This window comes from Talpa europaea (genome assembly GCF_964194135.1).
Source record: "Talpa europaea genome assembly, chromosome: 15".
Lineage (NCBI taxonomy): Eukaryota > Metazoa > Chordata > Mammalia > Eulipotyphla > Talpidae > Talpa > Talpa europaea.
In genome coordinates, this window is record NC_140083.1 from 14,095,220 (window position 1) to 14,114,483 (window position 19,264).

The 19,264-nt window shown below is 35.1% G+C and overlaps 1 protein-coding gene across 6 annotated transcripts in view; it reads left to right on the forward strand.

The window, feature by feature from the left end:
• ANKS1B (ankyrin repeat and sterile alpha motif domain containing 1B) overlaps positions 1-19,264 on the forward strand; it is a gene marked incomplete at both ends in the record, with an annotated part of 793,016 nt that overhangs the window by 86,132 nt on the left and 687,620 nt on the right. For all 6 annotated transcript variants that reach the window (XM_084256217.1, XM_084256227.1, XM_084256226.1 and 3 more), the window contains 4 exons: positions 2,090-2,246; positions 7,928-8,224; positions 14,085-14,160; positions 15,913-16,014. In XM_084256217.1, the coding sequence (XP_084112343.1) occupies positions 2,090-2,246; positions 7,928-8,224; positions 14,085-14,160; positions 15,913-16,014 (632 nt within the window). The remainder of the gene's footprint in view (positions 1-2,089; positions 2,247-7,927; positions 8,225-14,084; positions 14,161-15,912; positions 16,015-19,264) is intronic.

Sequence of the window (19,264 nt, forward strand, 5' to 3'; positions counted from 1 at the left end):
TTTTTAATGTTAATTTTTATCTCATTATTAATATTGGGTACATTGTAATTCTTGGAAGAGGGTCTGAAAAAATGTCAGCGTTCATTTGTAACTTTATCTTTGAGTTATGGGGTTAAAATATTTTCTGTTTTTGCTTCTCATTCTGTAAATATTTAATGCCTGAATCCTAGACTCCATTATCTGTAATCTTGAATTCATATAGTAAACTCTCTGTTGTCCTTTTGATTTGCCCTTTCTTAGGCTTCCTGATTCTGTGGGGTCCTAAGTTAGTTACTCTTCTTCTTTAGATATTATAGAAAATATGCAGCATTTAATTTGTTCTTAATGAGTCTGGATGCAAAAGGTCAGAGTAATACATGTTACTTGTGATATACATGGATGTACCATAAAAATTAATGACAATTTTTCATTAGTATTTTATTTAAGGTTCAGTAATACTTATTTGATCAAAAAAGCTTTATAATTCATAAATACATTTTCATATTGAAATCTGAACTCAGCCACTTCATTAACTAATATACCTAAATAATATGACTCAATTTTAATCAACCATACATTTAATAAAATGGATTTTTAAAAAGCATAAAAAGAAACAATAGTATTGTTAGGATTGTAGTGTTTACCAAAGGCAGTTTCATAAGCATATGGATTATTTTTTTCTGTTTTTATATTTGGTGGTAATAACACTATAAAATGATTAGTAAATGACAAATGATTAGTAAAGTTGCCAGTTTTTTACCATATCATAAATCATCCTGAATAAAGAAAGAGGGCATATCACATACATTATTAGAGTATGACAATAAAAATTGAGCCAGGGAGCAAATGACATTCTGAATGGTTTGAATGAAAGGGAAAGAAAATGGGATTGATGATGCAATCAAACCTTTCTCTTTACCCCTTGAAAGGAAATGCTTTTAGGAGAAGTTTCAGAACATTTTTTTTCATTTGCTTAAGCATTGAGAAATGAAATCAAAACCTTTCACATAATTGTCTTTCTCTGCTCTATGAATTTGGAGAAGGCTCAATTTTGGTAAGATAAACACTTTGGTTAGATCCAAGTGTTTAGTTTATATTTAAATGTGGAACTACTTCATTAAAAATAATCATTGTGATTGCTCAGCATTTCAGTGGCCTGCTTTTGAGAATCATTTTTTATTTTATACAATCAGTACAACTTTGGTTTAGGATTACTGTTTTTGATTGTTTCATATAAGTTCTATATATTGTATATTAAGATTTATTCATTAATCCTGGAGATTAAATTCAAAATCTTATTGGTAGGTTATATTGAGTATGTGTTGAAGTTGTATCAGTGGTGGGACTTTTCTCAGTGAATTTCCCTCTTGAAATATTTTCTTAGGTTTGGACTAAAAAGGTGAAGGACTAAAAAGGGGGAATCTTGGATTTAATACTACAGCTACCTCGTTAAAGTTCCTTTTGTACTGTGCTATGTGAAGTCTCTTCAGTATGCATTTTCAACTCCTTATTCCAGTTTTCCATAGGAATGATGTATAAACTCTTTAAATAATCTCTTGGTAGTGTAACTTTTTATGTATACAGGGAATTTGTGCCTCAACTTCTACTTAAGGCTAAATCTCAGATACAGGTTATCAGGAAAGACCTTTTTTAAAAGATGAGGAGAGAGATAAATTTTAATTATTTTCCTTAAATCATTTAGTGAATGTAATTACATAATTTTTGCACAGATGAATTTTATTAAATGCTTTTATTGGGTAGCCAATGCTCTCACTCTGGGGTAGTTGTTTTCTGTAAGAAAAATAGCCAAATGTTGAACAGGCAAACTCTTTTTAAAAAATTTTATTTTATTTTTTAATTGAAGCAGCACTGCATTATCACATAAGTTTCAGGTGTGCTTCATTTTAAGTCAACATCTGTACAAACTACAGAAAGTTTCAATTAAAAATCCAATTCTATCCTTCACCATATGATTGACCCCTTATGCCCAATTTTATGTCTCACTACCTTGAATGATTACTCTAAATTACCAGTCAACACCCACTATACTCATAATTACATGTTAATAAAATCTGCATTGTTCAGCATGTTTTTCTTTTTTTCTTCTTAGGGACATAGTTCTCAAACTACTTCAGTATGAGGCATCCACAAATGTAGCAGACAACAAAGGTTATTTTCCTATACACCTGGCTGCCTGGAAAGGAGATGTGGAAATTGTGAAGATTCTTATTCATCATGGACCATCACATTCCAGAGTCAATGAACAGGTACAATAGTCAAATGTTGGCATGTTCTATAATTTTTCTAGAGTTTTGCAAAGCAAATCCACATTGAAAAATTAATCATTTCCATCTTTACCCTGCCAAAGACCTTCACACTGCTAAATTTCCTAAGGGAGAAATTTGAAAAATCTTTTGCATTTGTAAATGATATGCTGGGCATCTGTAAAGATATTTGTCAGTATGCATCTTTGCCCCAAATCTGTGGGTGCAGAGCAGTCTCTGTCTGTAGCCATCTTTTTTTCCATGCTCTGTCAAGAGTTAGACTCTTTTCACACCTAAGTTAGATACTAACTCTTGTGTCTACAGCACAGAGCATACAGGTCAAGATTCATAAGAGCTTTTCCAAAAGCTCTCCTCACTCAGTTGAAGGAGAAAAAATACCTACTTCCTTAAAAAGTACCCACTTCTTTTCTTTGTCCAAGAAAATTCCCACTAATGAAAAAAAAAGATGTTTGGGCCTCCCCTTGTGGCTCAGGCAGTTGAGCGCAGCAGCGCTGTGAAGCTGTCTGCAGCCTCTGAAACACCAGTTCAATTCCCAGCCGGTGAGGGTCCTACATGGCAAGACAGACCTCTCCTGTCTGGCCCACTGCTCCCCTCAGCAGTGTATTTTGTCAGTCTGCCTGTTCTGTTCCCCGCTCTCTCTCTGGTAAATCCTCTCACCCTCCTGCCATCTGGCCTGTACCCAGGTTCTTGTATAAATAAATAAATGAATCTTTTTTTTTTTTAAAAAAAGATGTTTAACAAAATCTCACATGAAGAAAGTAACTGTACTGTCTTTGCCTCCCTTTTGGAAGCATCCTTTTTATAGTTGTTAAATATTTAAAGATAGAACAGAATTCACATTTGTAAAATAAATTGGAGTTTTTCTTAATAAAATTTTAAATGCTAAAACAATGATGGCAATCATTTGCATAATGCTTTACATTTACATAGAGCTTTCACAGTAAGTAGAATTTGTGAATCAAAATGCAAGATATAGTAGATACAGTTGCTAGTCACATATTAAGAATTTCATGTATGTGTATCTATAGACAGTGCTTGAGTAAATGGAGTAAAAATCTGCAGCAGTATGGTATTACAGGGAAAATCATGATATTTCTAAGTATATAATATCTGTATTATAATGGACATATTAAAAAGGAACACCATTCTTAATATTCTAAATAAAGAACACCATAGATTCCAAAAAGCAAAATATGATCTCCTAGTACAGTATGATAACAAACACCTTGAGCTCTGTATGCCCCCTACTGTTCCCATTTTGTAAAACTATATTTGAAATCAGCATGCAGACCAACAATTGAATTACAACTATGGCATTAAGCAGCAGGTTGGCAGTTGTCCAATATCAATGCAAGTGGGTTACTCGAGGGCAAGTGCATCTAATGAAGTACAATTAGCATATTGCTCAAATGCATACAGTTTGCAGGCCTTTGACTGAAATTCAGAGTAAAGAATTAAAAAAAAATACTAGCACTAGATATAAACAGCAAAGGGAAGAAAACATTTTTTTTTCCCCAACAAAATGTAGTTGTAGAGAAGACTAATTAGGAAAAATACTTTATTAATTAAAGATGTCTTATTAATATTTATCACAACAAAAACTTGTTTCCAGGTTACACAATGCAAGTTATTTTGTGAGAATACACTAATAAATTCAGTCTTCATGAAACTGACAGATTTGACTATCAGCATATCACAAGAAAAAAGGAAATTAATGGGAATGCTATTGTGTTCTCAGAAAAATCACAAGTTACAGAATCGTTTGTGGGATGAGCCATCTGGTGGTTATTCTTAAAATTGCCTGAATGCCTGAAAGAACCTGAAGGAATATGATAAAATAATCCAAGATTAAACAAGAGGATGTGAGCTTTTACAAGTGAAATATTTTTCAAATACCATGAAAATAAAAGCCCCCTACTATTTATTTACATTTGAAAATTGCACATTTTAAATGGCATATGATTGTAATGGTGTTTTAAGGAGAAGCACTTATATTCTGTGATGGTAAACAGATCAATTAAAATATTACAAAAAGTATTTTTAAGGTGATTGGAATTCAGAATTCCTTTTTCACTTCTATTACTTGGTGCTGTGGTTTCTATTGAAAAGAAGTTGAAAAGTTCTAGAGATTTTTTTTAAACTTTGCTTTAGTATTATGTTATGATGTTAAAATTGTGATAGTTAGGTCTTCTGATATCTGAAAGTTCCCCTGAGGTCTAATTCAGCTACTTTTAAGAATAATTCTATCTTAGATTTTAATGTTAAAGAAAATAAAGCATTTTCTTTAGATTCCTAAGCTACACTTAAGACAGGATCACTGACATGGGAATCCACATGTTGACCATGTATAAACCCTATGAATATTTTCTCCTTAATGATGGAGTGATAAAAGTAACTTTTTTCTTGAGACGGATCAATGTTCATTGGAATTAATAGAAAAGAGTTTCAATTTTGCACTTATAATTTCCTAGGCTAAGACTTCTGCAAAAATAGAAAGGTGTCTGAGGATCATAATTGACTTTTTCTTTTTCTCAAGGAGGAGCTTTGTATTTTGAAAAATGAGACTGAATCTCTTTCTGAACTATGGGGAATTGGTTTGGTAAAGTCATTTTTCTATATCATGGTTTCAAGATAGAGAATAATAAGATTGATTTAACAGGCTTATTAAACTTAGCCAGAGAAGAAAATTGGGGAGTATAAACCTGTATGTGCTCAGTTTCTATGAGGAAGTAGCTCTAGCAACACCTTCAAACCAAGACCAGGAATGGTTCTCCAAAATGATGGAAGAAACAAGTTTTCCAGCTGGATTCCCTCCCCCACCCCCATCTATCAGATCTAACTTTTCACTCTCTAAGGTACAGGTTTTTCTTCTGGGTTTGGCCTTCAAATCCCTCTCCTGATACTTATTTGAAAGATAAAGTATTTTTTTTAAATATAATTTATTTATTTATAAATATTTTACATCATTGTTCATTTTTGTACAATGTTTGCTTTCTCCTCCCAGGTGTAGTCCCCATAGAATTCCTACCACCAGTTCACCCCTGCACCATCACCATAGTCCCCTGTGCACTTCCCTCCCCTGTTCTGATCCCTCTCCCTCTGCCTCCCCTGCAGAATGTCTCTGATTTATGGTTGCCTGACATTTTTTTTTATATTACTTTTCCCGCCCTGATCCCTTATTTGGTTCACCTTTATTCCTCCTGTAAGTGAAACCGTCTGATATTTTCCTTTTTCCTTCTGACTTATTTCACTGAGCATAATCCCTTCTAGTTCCATCCATGTTGCTGTGAATTACATGAGTTTATCTTCTTAAATTGCTGAATAGTATTCCATTGTGTCTATATGCCACATCTTCTTGATCCAGTCATTTATTTTTGGGCATTTAGGTTGTTTCTAAATCTTATAAATAGTGCTGTGATAAACATAGGAGTGCAGGTCCTTTTGAATTAATGTTTTTGTTTCCTTTGGGTAGATTCCTAGGAGTGGAATTGCTGGGTCATATGGAAGCCCCATTTCTAGTAGTTTGAGGAACCTCCACACAGCTTTCCATTGTGGTTGGACCAGTTTGTGTTCCCACCAGCAGTATAGGAGAGTTCCTTTTTCTCCATACCATCACAACATTTGTTGTTGCTATTTTTTTTAATATGTGCCATTCTCACAGGTGTAAGGTAATATTTCATTGTGGTTTTTAATTGCATTTCCCTGATTATTGGGATGTTGGAACATTTTTTCATATACCTGTTGTCCATTTGCCTTTCCTCTTTGGAAAAGTGTCTTCTTAGCTCTTCTGCCCATTTTTTTTTTTTTGACTGGATTATTTACTTTATTGAGTCATGTGAGTTCTTTGCAGATCTTTGTGATCAGTCCCACATCAGTTGTACAGAGTGCAAAAATTTTCTCCCAGTTGGTGGGGTGTCTCTTTGTTTTGGCTAATGTCTCTTTGCTGTACAGAAATTTTTTAGTTTGATGTAATCCCAGCTGTTTATCTTTTCCTTCACTTTCTTTGCTTTGGGGCATGAGTTTGGAAGATAAAATATTGAGAAGCCTTCCCTAATACTTGTATTTTTTCTTGCCACTGCTCTTTTTAAGTTTTCAAATCTTTACTCTTAACCTACTTAGTTGTAGTCTTCTATCATACAGAACAAGGAGTTTCTTTCTGGAACATTAAGATTTGTTTGGGTTTGAACTCTCCTGGTCCTTCTGTTCTGGTCAGAATAGCTATCTAAGCAACTGCTCTATATTCCAACTCAGTTGGCATTCCTCTGGGCAAAATATGTAGATATTCTGCTTTTAGATTACAAATTTCTTGGGTTTTTTTTTTTATGACAGTGTAGCAATACTTGGCAACGTGGTATAGTAGAAAAAGCATGAATGGGTTTTGGATTTTGACAGAAGTTCCAAAGACCTGATTCTGCCTGGGCGATTTACCATTTTTTTTTGTATTTTAGTTTCCTTATCCATGGAATGGAGATAATAACAATTTTGTAGAATTATTTGTTTGAAGAGTTGAATGAGATAGTATATGGAAAATGGACACTCAGGAAGTGGTGGTAGTAATTAATGGTTGTTACCATGGAACATGGTTTAAGAGCATTGATTGACTTTGGCTCTAGCTACCTAGGTTCAAATCCTGGCCCCAGTACTAAATGATTGTATAATTGAAGGACAGTTATTCAACTTCTCAGTGCTTTGTCTCCTCATCTCTAAAATGGGGACAGTGATAATAGTATCTGTCTCCTAGTGAGGATTAAATGAGGAAACATGTGAAATATAACTGTGCCAGGTAAATAGTGTCAACTTTGATGATGACAGCTCTCCACATCCATTTACTTTCTATAACCCATTCAGGATCATAGCATTTTGTCACTAAAATTTCTTCTGACTCTCCCACTCCTAACATCTACCAACACCATCTGCCCAAATGGCCTGCAAGGTCCATCTGTCCTGCATCTAGGTTGTCTTCTCCATTTTAGCATTTTTTTCTTAAATCCTTCTAATTGATAGGAAAATCTCACTTATTTTCAAAAGAAACAGAATAAGTGGCACCAGTAGTATTTTAATATTCCTTGTAAATTGTCTGGGAATGGGTCTATACCTCTTAATCCATAATTATATTTTACAAAGATACTGTTTAACCTTAGGTCCACTCTGTCTGCATTCTCTTTGCAATAGAAGCAATTGTTGGCACTTATATGGAAAACAAAACGAAATTTAATTTGGGAAACCTTTTTGTAACTCTTTCATTATCAAGGATTTGCTATCTCAATTGTCTTTCGGAAAGCTAATCTGTTAAAAGCGTGTTATAATTGTTACCAGTCTCTCCTTAGCAAGCACCACGGAAGCATGAAGCACAGTGCAGATAACACTGAGCAGCTGGCCCAGCAGGGCCTCTGAGTGGCATTGCTGAATCATTTATTACTGTTGGAAATTAGAATATACAATATAGAGAAAGGTCTGATTTTTCTTATCAAAGTGATAAAAATAAAACGTAAAATTTTGGAGGCAATAAATGGTAGATTACAAATATAAAACTCTGTCAGTCATACTACTTAAAATAGCCACATTTACATTTTCAAAGCATCTGAGGTTTAAGTTACTGTGTTCAAATTTTGATCACTAACCACACTCCTGAAAACTTGCATTTAATGTCTTTGTCTTAACAGAACAATGAAAATGAAACTGCCTTACACTGTGCGGCTCAGTACGGGCACTCTGAGGTAGTGGCTGTTCTCCTAGAAGAGCTCACTGACCCAACCATCAGGAACAGCAAGCTGGAAACCCCTTTGGACCTGGCGGCGCTCTACGGACGGCTAAGAGTGGTCAAAATGATCATCAGTGCTCACCCCAATTTAATGAGCTGCAACACTCGGAAGCACACCCCCTTGCACCTGGCAGCACGCAATGGTCACAAGGCAGTGGTCCAGGTGCTGTTGGAAGCAGGAATGGATGTGAGCTGTCAAGTGAGTCTTCTCTTAGCTCCTATTTAAAACTGATGATGCAGTTGCTTTGCTTTGAGATAAGAGGTTAAAGCATATGTAGAACTCTTACCATGCTTTGAATCAGTCAGATGTTTATAAGTATTTTTTAACTGCTAAATCCCAGGCACTTGGCTGCACACTACTGGGAAATAGAACAAGATAGAAGGCATAATCTCTGACCTCTTTCTAATTTGAGGGCTAGGCATTGAAAAATTATTACTTGATGGCAGTTTGTGTGGTATCATTAGTAATTGTTTCCTTTCTCAGTGTCTAGAACACAGCCTAGCAAACACTGGGAGTCCAGTCAAAGCCTAGTGAATGAAACAAAATTCACTGTAACATTTTTGAGTATGTGCTTTGTATTTAGTATGTCTGCACATTTAGAATTCCATTCTCACAGCTATCCTGTGGGATTGAGAGCTAGTAGGTTCCAGTTAAGAACTGAGGTATTAAATTCAAAGATTTAAACTTGCCTAAGGTTTCATAACTGATAAACCCAGAGGTGAATTTTAGACTTACTGATTAATACCCAAGCTTCTTTCTAAAATAATGTACTGTTTATATATGATTAGTGAAGGAATGATCACTAATCTCAGGGCAGGTAGGAAAAAAAATTATTGGAGATTTATAGTTTGAGTTGAGCTTTGAAGGATAACATCCAAATAGGTTTTATTTCTCCAGAAGGAAAGGACAATCTATTTTTGTTGTTATTGAGGTAATATTGATTTACAACACTATATATGTTTTAGGAGAACAGTCATATTTCTCCCCACCACCAAGGTACTCATAATCCTCCACCACAGTCCAGTGGGCCCTGTACCTGCTTTGTTCCTACACTATAGTAATCTCAGTTCAGATTTGAAAGGGTTAATTCGAAGGATTTGTTTTTGTTTTGTTGTCTGTTTGTTTTGTTTCTTTATAATCCATATGTGAGTAAATTTGTCTGGTTTTTGTCTTTTTCTTCTGACTTATTTTACTAAGCAAAATTTCTTCAGTTCCATCTGTGCTGTTACAAATAGCAGTATTTCATGCTTTTTTATAGCTGAGTGCTATTCCATCATATAATATTTGTGTCTGTGTGTTTGTGTGTATGTGTTTATCTATATAGAGAGTTAACATTGGATATACAGTCTAGAAAGTTCATTTAAAGCAGATACGTATATGGAGGGACAACAGATACATGTATGTTGGCAGATGTATTGGTGGGAATATGAGATGGCTTCTATTATTTCAGTGAAATAAAAGCAAAACTACAATAACAGAGGGATAACAGGGAAAGAGGTATTGAAGTTTGGGGAAGAGAGGAGAAATTGTGAAATAATCATCTAGTAGAAGAGTGACTATTTTATCAGTCTATCCATGTAGGAACATGTTTTCCTGACACTGTAAACTGAGAGCAAAAGCTGTACTTTGCTCAGCTTTGCTTTTAAACAGCACTTAGCATAGTAATCTTTATTCTTTTATTAATTTTCTGTAATTTTAGTTTCTTTAAACATTCATGTGAAATCCAATTGGCTTAATGTTATGCTCATGTTTTTAACTCTTAAAGTTTTGATAAGAGAAACTCACAAGAAACGCATAACAGTTAAAGCAGCACCCCCACCACCTAGTTACTCAAACTCAGGTCAGAATTCATAAAAATAACTGCTAATTTTCTTTTTTTTTTAAAGATTTATGTATTTATGCATACAAGAGGTGGGGTTTAGGCCAAAGGTGCGGAGGGTGAAAGGATTCACCAGAGACAGAGTGGGGAGCAGAACAGGCAGAATGACTGAAATACACTGCTGAGGGGAGCAGCGGGAGAGACAGGAGAGGTCTGCTGCTCCATGTGGGTCACCTCCCTGGCTGGCTGGGGACTTGAACTTGTGCTGCAGTGGCTGGCGGTAGCTTGACAGTGCTGTCTTTAACCCCTTGCACCACTGGGGAGGCCCCCAAAACTGCTACTTTTCAAGAGAAACTTCTCAATTAAATAAATTAATAAATAAATCCTGCTTTATGAATATCTTAATATGATTGATCTCTTTATTATGAAATCTTTTAAGACTAGAGAATTTATAAGTAAGAATAATGTGAAATTTACCCAACAAGAATTCAATTATCTTGCTCACTAGTTCAAATATGTGTTATAATTAAAAATGGCTCAGAAAGAAATGAGGCAGGAAATAAAGCTTCTATAGAAAACATTAATATAATGTTACACTTAAAAACATTTGCAATTACAAGAAAAAACAAGATCCTCCAAAGTCATCTCTAAATTTTAAAAAATTATTCATAATAACTTGAATATAATTAAAGTCTAAAAGAACATAACTATAATTTACTAAAAGGGATTAATTTTTATACTAATTCTCAACTGGCTAACTAGAACAATTTAATGAATATCAAATTTACTGTAACAGTTTAGGGTTATAGTTTATTATGATTGATTTTTCAGCCAGTGAGAATACCTGCAGACCTCTACTCTCTACTTCAGGTTTGATATTAAAACATTTTCTAGCTATATCTTGGCTGGTATTAAACCTTTTCACTTAAAATATTATAACTTTCAATTTCTAGAAGTGTTATTTTTGGTTCATTTTCACATCTGGTCCATTTTGATAGTCCTCTTATTCTTTAGTTATATATGATATACTCTCAGTTTTCATCTTATCGGTCATAAATGTTTTATGTTCTGTAGTTGAACTTTCTACTAAGTGAAGGTTTTGTAGGCCTTACTCTTTTTTCTAGTATTTTTTGCTCTTAATGATTTATTTTCTTTCATGTTTAGTGATTTCTAATTTTAAATCTGTGCTTCTTAGAGCTTTATCTGGTGGAATTCTTGAAGTCTGTCTTAAAGTGTATTTTCTCAGAGATGATTTATATCTGCTTCTGCTAGCCATTTATATCTGCCTCTGATACTACAACCCAGATTCCTGTATTTTTGGCTCAGAATCTGGGAATCACAGTGCTTGTGCAATTTTGACTCTATCCTCATTTGAGGATAGACTTATGGTTAGGAATTCTTGGGTGCTGTGTTTATTTTGTTATCCATCTCCACTTAAAACTTAGACCAAAATAGACATCCTTACTTTCTTCCCCTGTGCAACATGTTTAAATTTTTTTTTCCACCAAGTATATTTAGGGGTTGTTCTTTGAGTTTATTTGAGTTTCTTAGGGGTCCATTAGGCTCTCCACTTGCTTGGACTTTAGACTGTCTCCTACATCTTTTCCACTTCCACCTTGAGTGATGGATTGAAACCTATCACAGATTGGTGAATTCCCACTGCTTAACCACTGGGTTGATATTTTTTGTCACACACTCCCTTCCCCGAGTTCTGAGGATTTCCGCTGTTTTTCCTATTTATCCTTGTGCTTAAAACATTTTCAGAATTTTAAGGTATACTATTCTATGAAGGTTTTTTCTTTTTTTTTTTTTTTTCTTTTTTTCTTTTTTTTTTTTGAGGCATGTTTTTTATTTATTTATTTGTTTGTTTGTTTGTTTTGTTCGTTTGTTTTTGTTTATACATGCACTGGGTACAGTCAGAAGCGCGGGAGGGTAGGAGAACTCACCAGAGCCAGAGCGGGGAGCAGAGCAGGCAGAAGGACCGAAGTACACTGCTGAGGGGAGCAGCAGGCGGCAGGAGAGGTCTGCGCGCCATGTGGGACCCTCCTCTGGTGGCCGGGGAGCAGCCGGGGATCGAACCGGCGCTGCAGAGGCTGCGGGCAGCTTCGCAACCCAGCGCTCAACCGCTGCGCCACCGGGGAGGCCCCAAGGTTTTTTCTTTAAATCCAAAATTCTGTGAAAATTTAAATAAAGACAATCAAATCAGCATTAAGAAAGTTGGTTGAAAAACACAGAATGAGGAGTGAGAAAAATCAGATTTTTTCAAGGGTTTTTTTTTTTGGGAAAAGTTAAATATCTATGCCCTACATTGAAATATTGTTCAAGGAGCCAAATAATTCCCACAGTTTCTTTTTTCTTCTACACAATGATGTATATATATATATATATATATATATGAATTTTTATTTTTATTTTCATCTTACAGTGTTTGTACATGTCACACCAATAAAATTATAATTCAAAGTCATGACTTTTTTGAAGATAAATTCAAATCACATTGATAGATCTTCAGCATTTCACAAGCCTCTTTATTTTTTATTTCCTTTTTTTAAAGATTTATTTATTTATACAAGAACTGGGGTACAGGCTAGAGGTGCAGGAGGTTGAGAGAGTTCACAAGAGACAGAGTGGGGAGCAGAACAGGCAGATGACTGAAAACACTGCTGAGGGGCGCAGCGGGTGAGACAAGAGAGGTCTGCTGTGCCATGTGGGTAGCTCCCTGGCTGGCCAGGAATCGAACCCGCGCTACAGAGGCTGTGGACAGCTTCATAGCACTGTGCTCAACCCCCTGCGCCACCAGGGAGGCCCCAAGCCTCTTTAGTAGTACATTTATACACCATTTTGGGTTGAGTTAACTCTACAATGAGGTTATATCAATTAAAGAAGTTTTTGTGTAATATTTTATAGTGGTGTTTCTACTTTGGATTGAGATGAGTTCCCCTTAGAGATCACTTTTAGTGCAGGAAATAAAGTTGGCCTAATGACAGTATGCAATTTAACGCACACACACACACTGAGGGTCTGCTAGACATTTTTAAAATTCTTGAGAGGAAAAGCAAAAGTAATTGAGAAAACCCCAGTTAACATTCCTGTTGCTCAAAGAACCTCCTCTTTGAAATTATGCTTGACTCTCCTCTGCATTACTCACAAATTCTTCTTTTCCTGCTGTATTCTTCTGCATTTTGGCCTCAAAATAATTCTTTAATGTCTGTATTTTCAAGGTATTTTTCTAGACATTGGAGATACAATGAAGTAAATAGACGCGAACTACATTTCCACTAAACTTACAGTTTAAGGGAAATAGACACTCACATGGCATTGTAATGTGGCATTATAAATGCTGGGGAAATATGCTTTGATGTGGAACACATGGAAAAAGCATTAGACTTCAGGTGCCGGGGTGTATTTCTAAATGGGATTTTTAAGCTGATATTTGACATATTTGTGTAGGTCAGTGGTATTCAAAGTGTACTCCTTATACCTTCAGTATCTCTAGGAACTTGTTAGAAATGGAAATTCTTGAGCCTCATCCAAGTGTACTGAATCAGACTCTGGAGTGAGACCTAGATTTTTTTTTTTTTAACAAGTTTTGTAGGTGATTCTGGTTCATGCTGAAGATTGAGAACTAGTGATACAGGTTATGGTGAGATAAAAGATGGTGAGGATTAGAGCCTGCCAGGCAGAGATTAGAGCCTCAAATAGAATATGAATATATGAGGGTCAGGCTCATATTTTCACAACTCAAAACATTCCTTAAATGCTCTTGGAATATAGTTGGTGTCTAATAAGTGTGTGTTGAATTAAGTGAACTCATTGAAGACTCACAAAAGCTCCCTGGGATAGGCAGTACTACTCTTATTTTACCAACCAATATAAAGTCAAGTGGCTATTTGTGAAACGTTTCCCAAATCCATGCTTTGGGATTATGTTTCTAGAATCTCTTCTTTTTTCCACACTTCCATTCTGTCTGGGAGTGCTGAGATTATAGAGAATATGTGTGACTAGGTAAAAAGACAATTTTTTAACTGAAATTTTGTTATGGACATTGAAAAACAAACACAAAAATTAAGAGAATAGAACAAAGACTACAAAACAACTATTATGGTCTATCTTGTACTCTGTTTCCTTTAACTCCTCCTACTGTTTATTTTAAAACAAATCCTAAGCATAATTTCAAAATGATAGAATATTTAACATGAAAGCATTTCTAATACAAACATGCCTCTTTTTCTTTCCCAGACAGAAAAGGGGAGTGCACTTCATGAAGCAGCTTTGTTTGGAAAGGTGGATGTTGTAAGAGTTCTGTTAGAAACAGGTAATTGTGATTCTCCATGGAGCTTATTCTGCCAACTACGATTTCTGCATTAGGCACAGACAAAGAAAAATGACACTGTTTTTTTCACACTCACCCTTACTTCCTGCCTTAACTCCTTACTGCAGATGTAGAACTGAGCTGCCGTGTTTAGCTGAAGTTGCTGTAAAACATGTACCTTCCTCTATGCAATACATGTTTTATTAAAAATCTCTTGGAAATTATAATTTCATACATTTAAATAACATTAATATATTCTGTATTTTATATAGCATTTTTATATTATGCATATTACATGGTCATATATAGAATATATAAAAATAATATATAGTATTATACAGTATTTACAAAAAAAGGAAATTTCTAGCTTCTCCAAGAGGGAGGAACTAATCCCTCTAAAGTTCTGACAATTATTTGTTTAATTTAAAAACATGATCTTTTCTCTAGGTTTTTGTATTGTGAACTATGATAAGCAGAAATTAGAGTTCCCTATCCTTAAGGTAAATACTTTCCAGTACTTCATCAACTAAATAGCTACTGCTTGTAGGTTGCAGTGATTTAAAGGGAACCTTTAGAGAATACTTTGGAGAACACCAAATCAGACTTGCCTTTATGTATATTCTGATAGAAATGAATAGGAAATTGGAACTTAATTCAGATTTTGTTTGGGATCAAAAGGTCATGTGTACAGTACAAATTCATATTTGCAAACTATCAATGTGAGTCTTTTGTTTTATGGAATATTTAGTTTGTTATTTTTCTTTGTAAAAAAATAAAATGGAAAACACTGGCCAACTATTGTATTTTGATTGTGTTTATATATTTGTGCCTGTAACTCTGACATGTACATAGTGCAAGAGTAAATGAATCAATTAAATATGTGCTGGTCACATATCCTTATACAAACTTAAGTAAATACTTCATCTTATTTTGATAAAGTAACATTTGAGGCCAGATCCTAAAAACTGACTTTATTTCCAGTTAGATGATAAAAATGTTAAATATTTTTAGGGACATGGAAGGTATTTGATACATTAAAATATGTTCTTTAACACAATAATTATTTTCAGAATTAAAGTAATTCCAATGGTATTTCTGTTATAAATATCAAGAAATTTGCTCACAAGGTAGTTGATGAATGTTGCTGTCATTATGAAATACTTGTACAAATAATATGAAATATTTAATTTTGTATTGTGACAAATAGTATTTGGACAAAATAATAAAGCTTTTTTGTGAATAACTAAGTATACTGACTGTTCTTATATTACTCACATGGTATATTATTATAATTAAAATATTTTCCATATTATACATTATATTATTCTATATTATGCAGATATATAAGTCATTTTACTTTAGGAATTCACATTGTAAATCATCAAGTTTTCAACTTGATGTTATACTATTTATTTAACCTAACTATTATTCAAACTAGCTATAATCTTAAAAAAGTCATCTTCATGGTTGGTTAGTGACCATTAAAAGTTAATTCATTATCAAGAATGTTTCTATTCTTTGATATAGTAGACTTCTACCTTTTTTTGTTCTAAGGGCCTGTGTGTGTATGTGTGTGTGTGTGTGTGTCTGTAGAGCCTTTTTTTAAAACAAAACAAAACAAAACAAAACAAAACAACAAATCAACTTCAGTGCTTGGTCTGTATACATTTAAAATAAGAGCAGTTATATATTGGCAATGCCTTCTGATGCCATTCCAATGGTGTACATGTACTTTTTTTTTTTTTTTCCTTTCAGGAATTGATGCCAACATAAAGGATAGCTTAGGTAGAACTGTCTTAGACATTCTGAAAGAGCATCCATCTCAGAAATCTCTCCAGATTGCAACCCTCTTACAAGGTAAAAAATACTGAATGATGGATGAGTCTGCCTTAAAGTTAAGATGAAATTAAAACTGTCAAAGTTTCCTCTTGGGTTTTGAGTTAATGTTTGCTTGCATGAATTTCTGTTTGCATTTTTTTGGTAGACAAATTTTAAAGTAAGTAATAGCACTTTCAAATGTTTTATTTCTCTTTTTCAGCTACTTAGGATTTTTTAAAAAGCTGAAGTATTTTTTTACTCACTTGATATTAAAAAGTTTTTTTTTCAAAGATTTATTTATTTATACAAGAACCAGGGTACAGGCCAGATGCGCAGGAGGGTGAGAGGATTCACCAGAGACAGAGCGGGGAACAGCACAGGCAGACTGATGAAATACACTGCTGAAGGGAACAGCGTGCAAGACAGGGGATGTCTGCCATACCAGGTGGGCTTCTCGCCGGCCGACTGGGATCGAACCCATGCTGCAGAGGCTGCAGACAGCTTCATGGTGCGGAGCTTAACCGCCTGCGCCATCAGGGAGGCCCTAAAAAGATTTTTTTTTTTAATCCATGTAGTAAGTAGCTAGTAATGAAGTTGCAGATAATAGGCCATAAAGTAATAATAATTATTATATTTGAATGATGTATTAAGAGTTCTTGGGAATTTTCTATTATTTTGTCTTATTTCTATAATTCTGTGAGGTAGATAGCCAGATTTTGCACATAAGGGAAACTGAAGTTCCAAGAGTCTGACTTGCTGAAATTCCTATATCCTGTATTAGTTACTGAGCTGTTCCATAAGTGGAGGGTTAACAGCAACAAATTTGTACTTCCATGAAAGAATACAGAGTTTTCCCCTCCCTAGTCCAGTAGCACAAGATAATTCAGTATTCCCAGCCTTTCTTTCTGAACAAATCTCTTGCAGGTTGTCTTTTAGGTCCATTTGGACTTAGTTGTAATTATTAGTCAGCTGCAGGTTTGACAGGCTTCTAAGTACTACTTTTTCATTGGCAGGATTGTATTTCCCCATTGACTTACAATTTTATGAAAAATTTGTTTTAAAAACTTTCTATTTCTGCTGGGTGATATTTGCCTGGCAATGGAACATGTTTCCTTAAACACCCAGATATTCATTCTCTTTCCAGTTAGCTCCTTCACTGTTCAGGAGTGACCAGCTCCTAAAAATTGTGTAGAGTAGCTGCATGTGTAACAGAGGGGAGAGAAGGAATGGGTTTCATGGGTATCAGAAATTAAAAAGCAGCTTTGGGGCCTCCCTGCTGGCGCAGGCAGTTGAGTGCAGTGCTATGAAGCTGTCTGCAGCCTCTGCAGTGCAGGTTAGATCCCTGCAGCCCAGGGAGATGCCCACATGGTGCAGCAGACCTCTCCTGTCTCGCCCGCTGCTCCCCTCAGCAGCGTATTTCAGTCAATCTGCCTGTTCTGTTCCCCACTCTGTGTCTGGTGAATCCTCTCACCCTCCTGCGCACCTGGCCTGTACTTGGTACTTGTATGCATGAATAAATATTTTTTTTTTTTAAAAAGTGGCTTTGTCCTACTGGGAGATAAATGAATTAACACCTCGTCAGCTGTGAGGCCTGTAGAGACAGGAGTCAACAAAGGCCAAAAAGGGGTAAATTGAGGAGATGCACTCTAAGAGGTCATTATGCTCTTTCCTCTTTATTTCCAAAACCTCTGAAGGAAGTTCAAGCCCTTGCAATTTTCTTGTCAATAAAGAAGTTAATTGCAAGTCAAGTGCACACAGGGACAAACCAGAGAAGAAAAACAAGTGTGGCGTTTCATATTAATTCAAATTAAAATCACATCAAATGAAAACAAAGGAGTGAAAAAGAGTGGTAGACAGCATTTATAAATATCCCTCCAAGTACTTTGTATTTCATATTGGACTTTGCTTCTATGTGAACATGGCCCTTTATAGTGATATCCACTATAAAGGGCACATGACATGGTTATAGGCATTTTTAAACATATGGTATTAGTTCAGCTTAGCTGGAAATAGTATATCAGAGTGTGCTCATTTAAATGGTTAAAATCCATTAGCTTTGCCAAAATCCATAATAAAGAATTATGGGTTATCTTATATTTTTAAAATCATCAACAAATTTTAGAATGTGAATGCATTGTCTATATTCTTTGCCTTCCTGGATTTAGAGCCACTGGTACATTTAAAATCTTCAGAAAAAGTTTGTTACTGCCAGAATCCAGATTGCTGTTTATAATTGATAAAGTTATTGTTGTGACCTGGAAGAGAAATTTAATTTACATTATTAATGCATGGCTAAAAATTTTTTTTTAAAGATTTTTTATTTATATATACAAGAACCTGAGTACAGGCCAGATGCGTGGGAGGGTGAGAGGATTCACCAGAGACAGAGTGGGAAACAGAACAGGCTGACTGACAAAGTACACTGCTGAGGGGAGCAGCGGGTGAGACAGGAGAGGTCTGCCATGCCATGTGGGACCCTCGCCGACTGGCCGGGATCGAACTGGCGCTGCAGAGGCTGCAGACAACCCTACAGTGTGGCGCTCAACTCCTGCGCCACCAGGGGAGGCCCATGGGTCAAATATTTTAAGGACAGAATCCCAGAGGTTACTTTCATTTCCTAGTAGAATTTCCTTAGTAGATTATTCTTTAGGTAGAGAGTATTTGTATGATATGAACACACAATTGTTTGTCATAAGGGTACACACTTTCTTAGCTAGATTTGAATAAAGAAGTGCAAGTAAAAGTCCCTGTGAGAAGGGGTCTGTGGATTTAATCCTCCACATGGAGACTATGCACTAGCCATTGCAGGCTGAGTATTTTTGACAGATAGCAGAAATGTTTTATTTAAAGCACACATTTTTTTTTTTGCCTCACAGTTTCTGTAAAATTAACTTTAAAGTCCAATATGAAATACAAAATTTTCTTTTTATTAAAACTAGGGTTTAGGTTATGTTAATGAAGTGTTGAATGAATTCTATAGTGGCTGAATATTAGTTGATTTTTATCACCATTTTCAGATGCTGTCTTCCTTATGATTAAGAGTAAAGTGAGAGACTTTGTGTTCTGTGTCTGTCTGGCTCTATTACTAATTAGCTGTATGAATATGGTCAGGTTAACCTCCTTTAGTTGTCATTTTCAAAACTGAACTAGTAGTAGTGCCTGTGTCAGTTTTGTGAGGAATAAATAAGTTAATTTGTAGCAAACACTCAGGACATTTTTGGATGAAGAATAAGCAATATTTAAGTTTTAGACGCTATTCTGTTTTTATTATGTCAGTCAAAATTAGAAA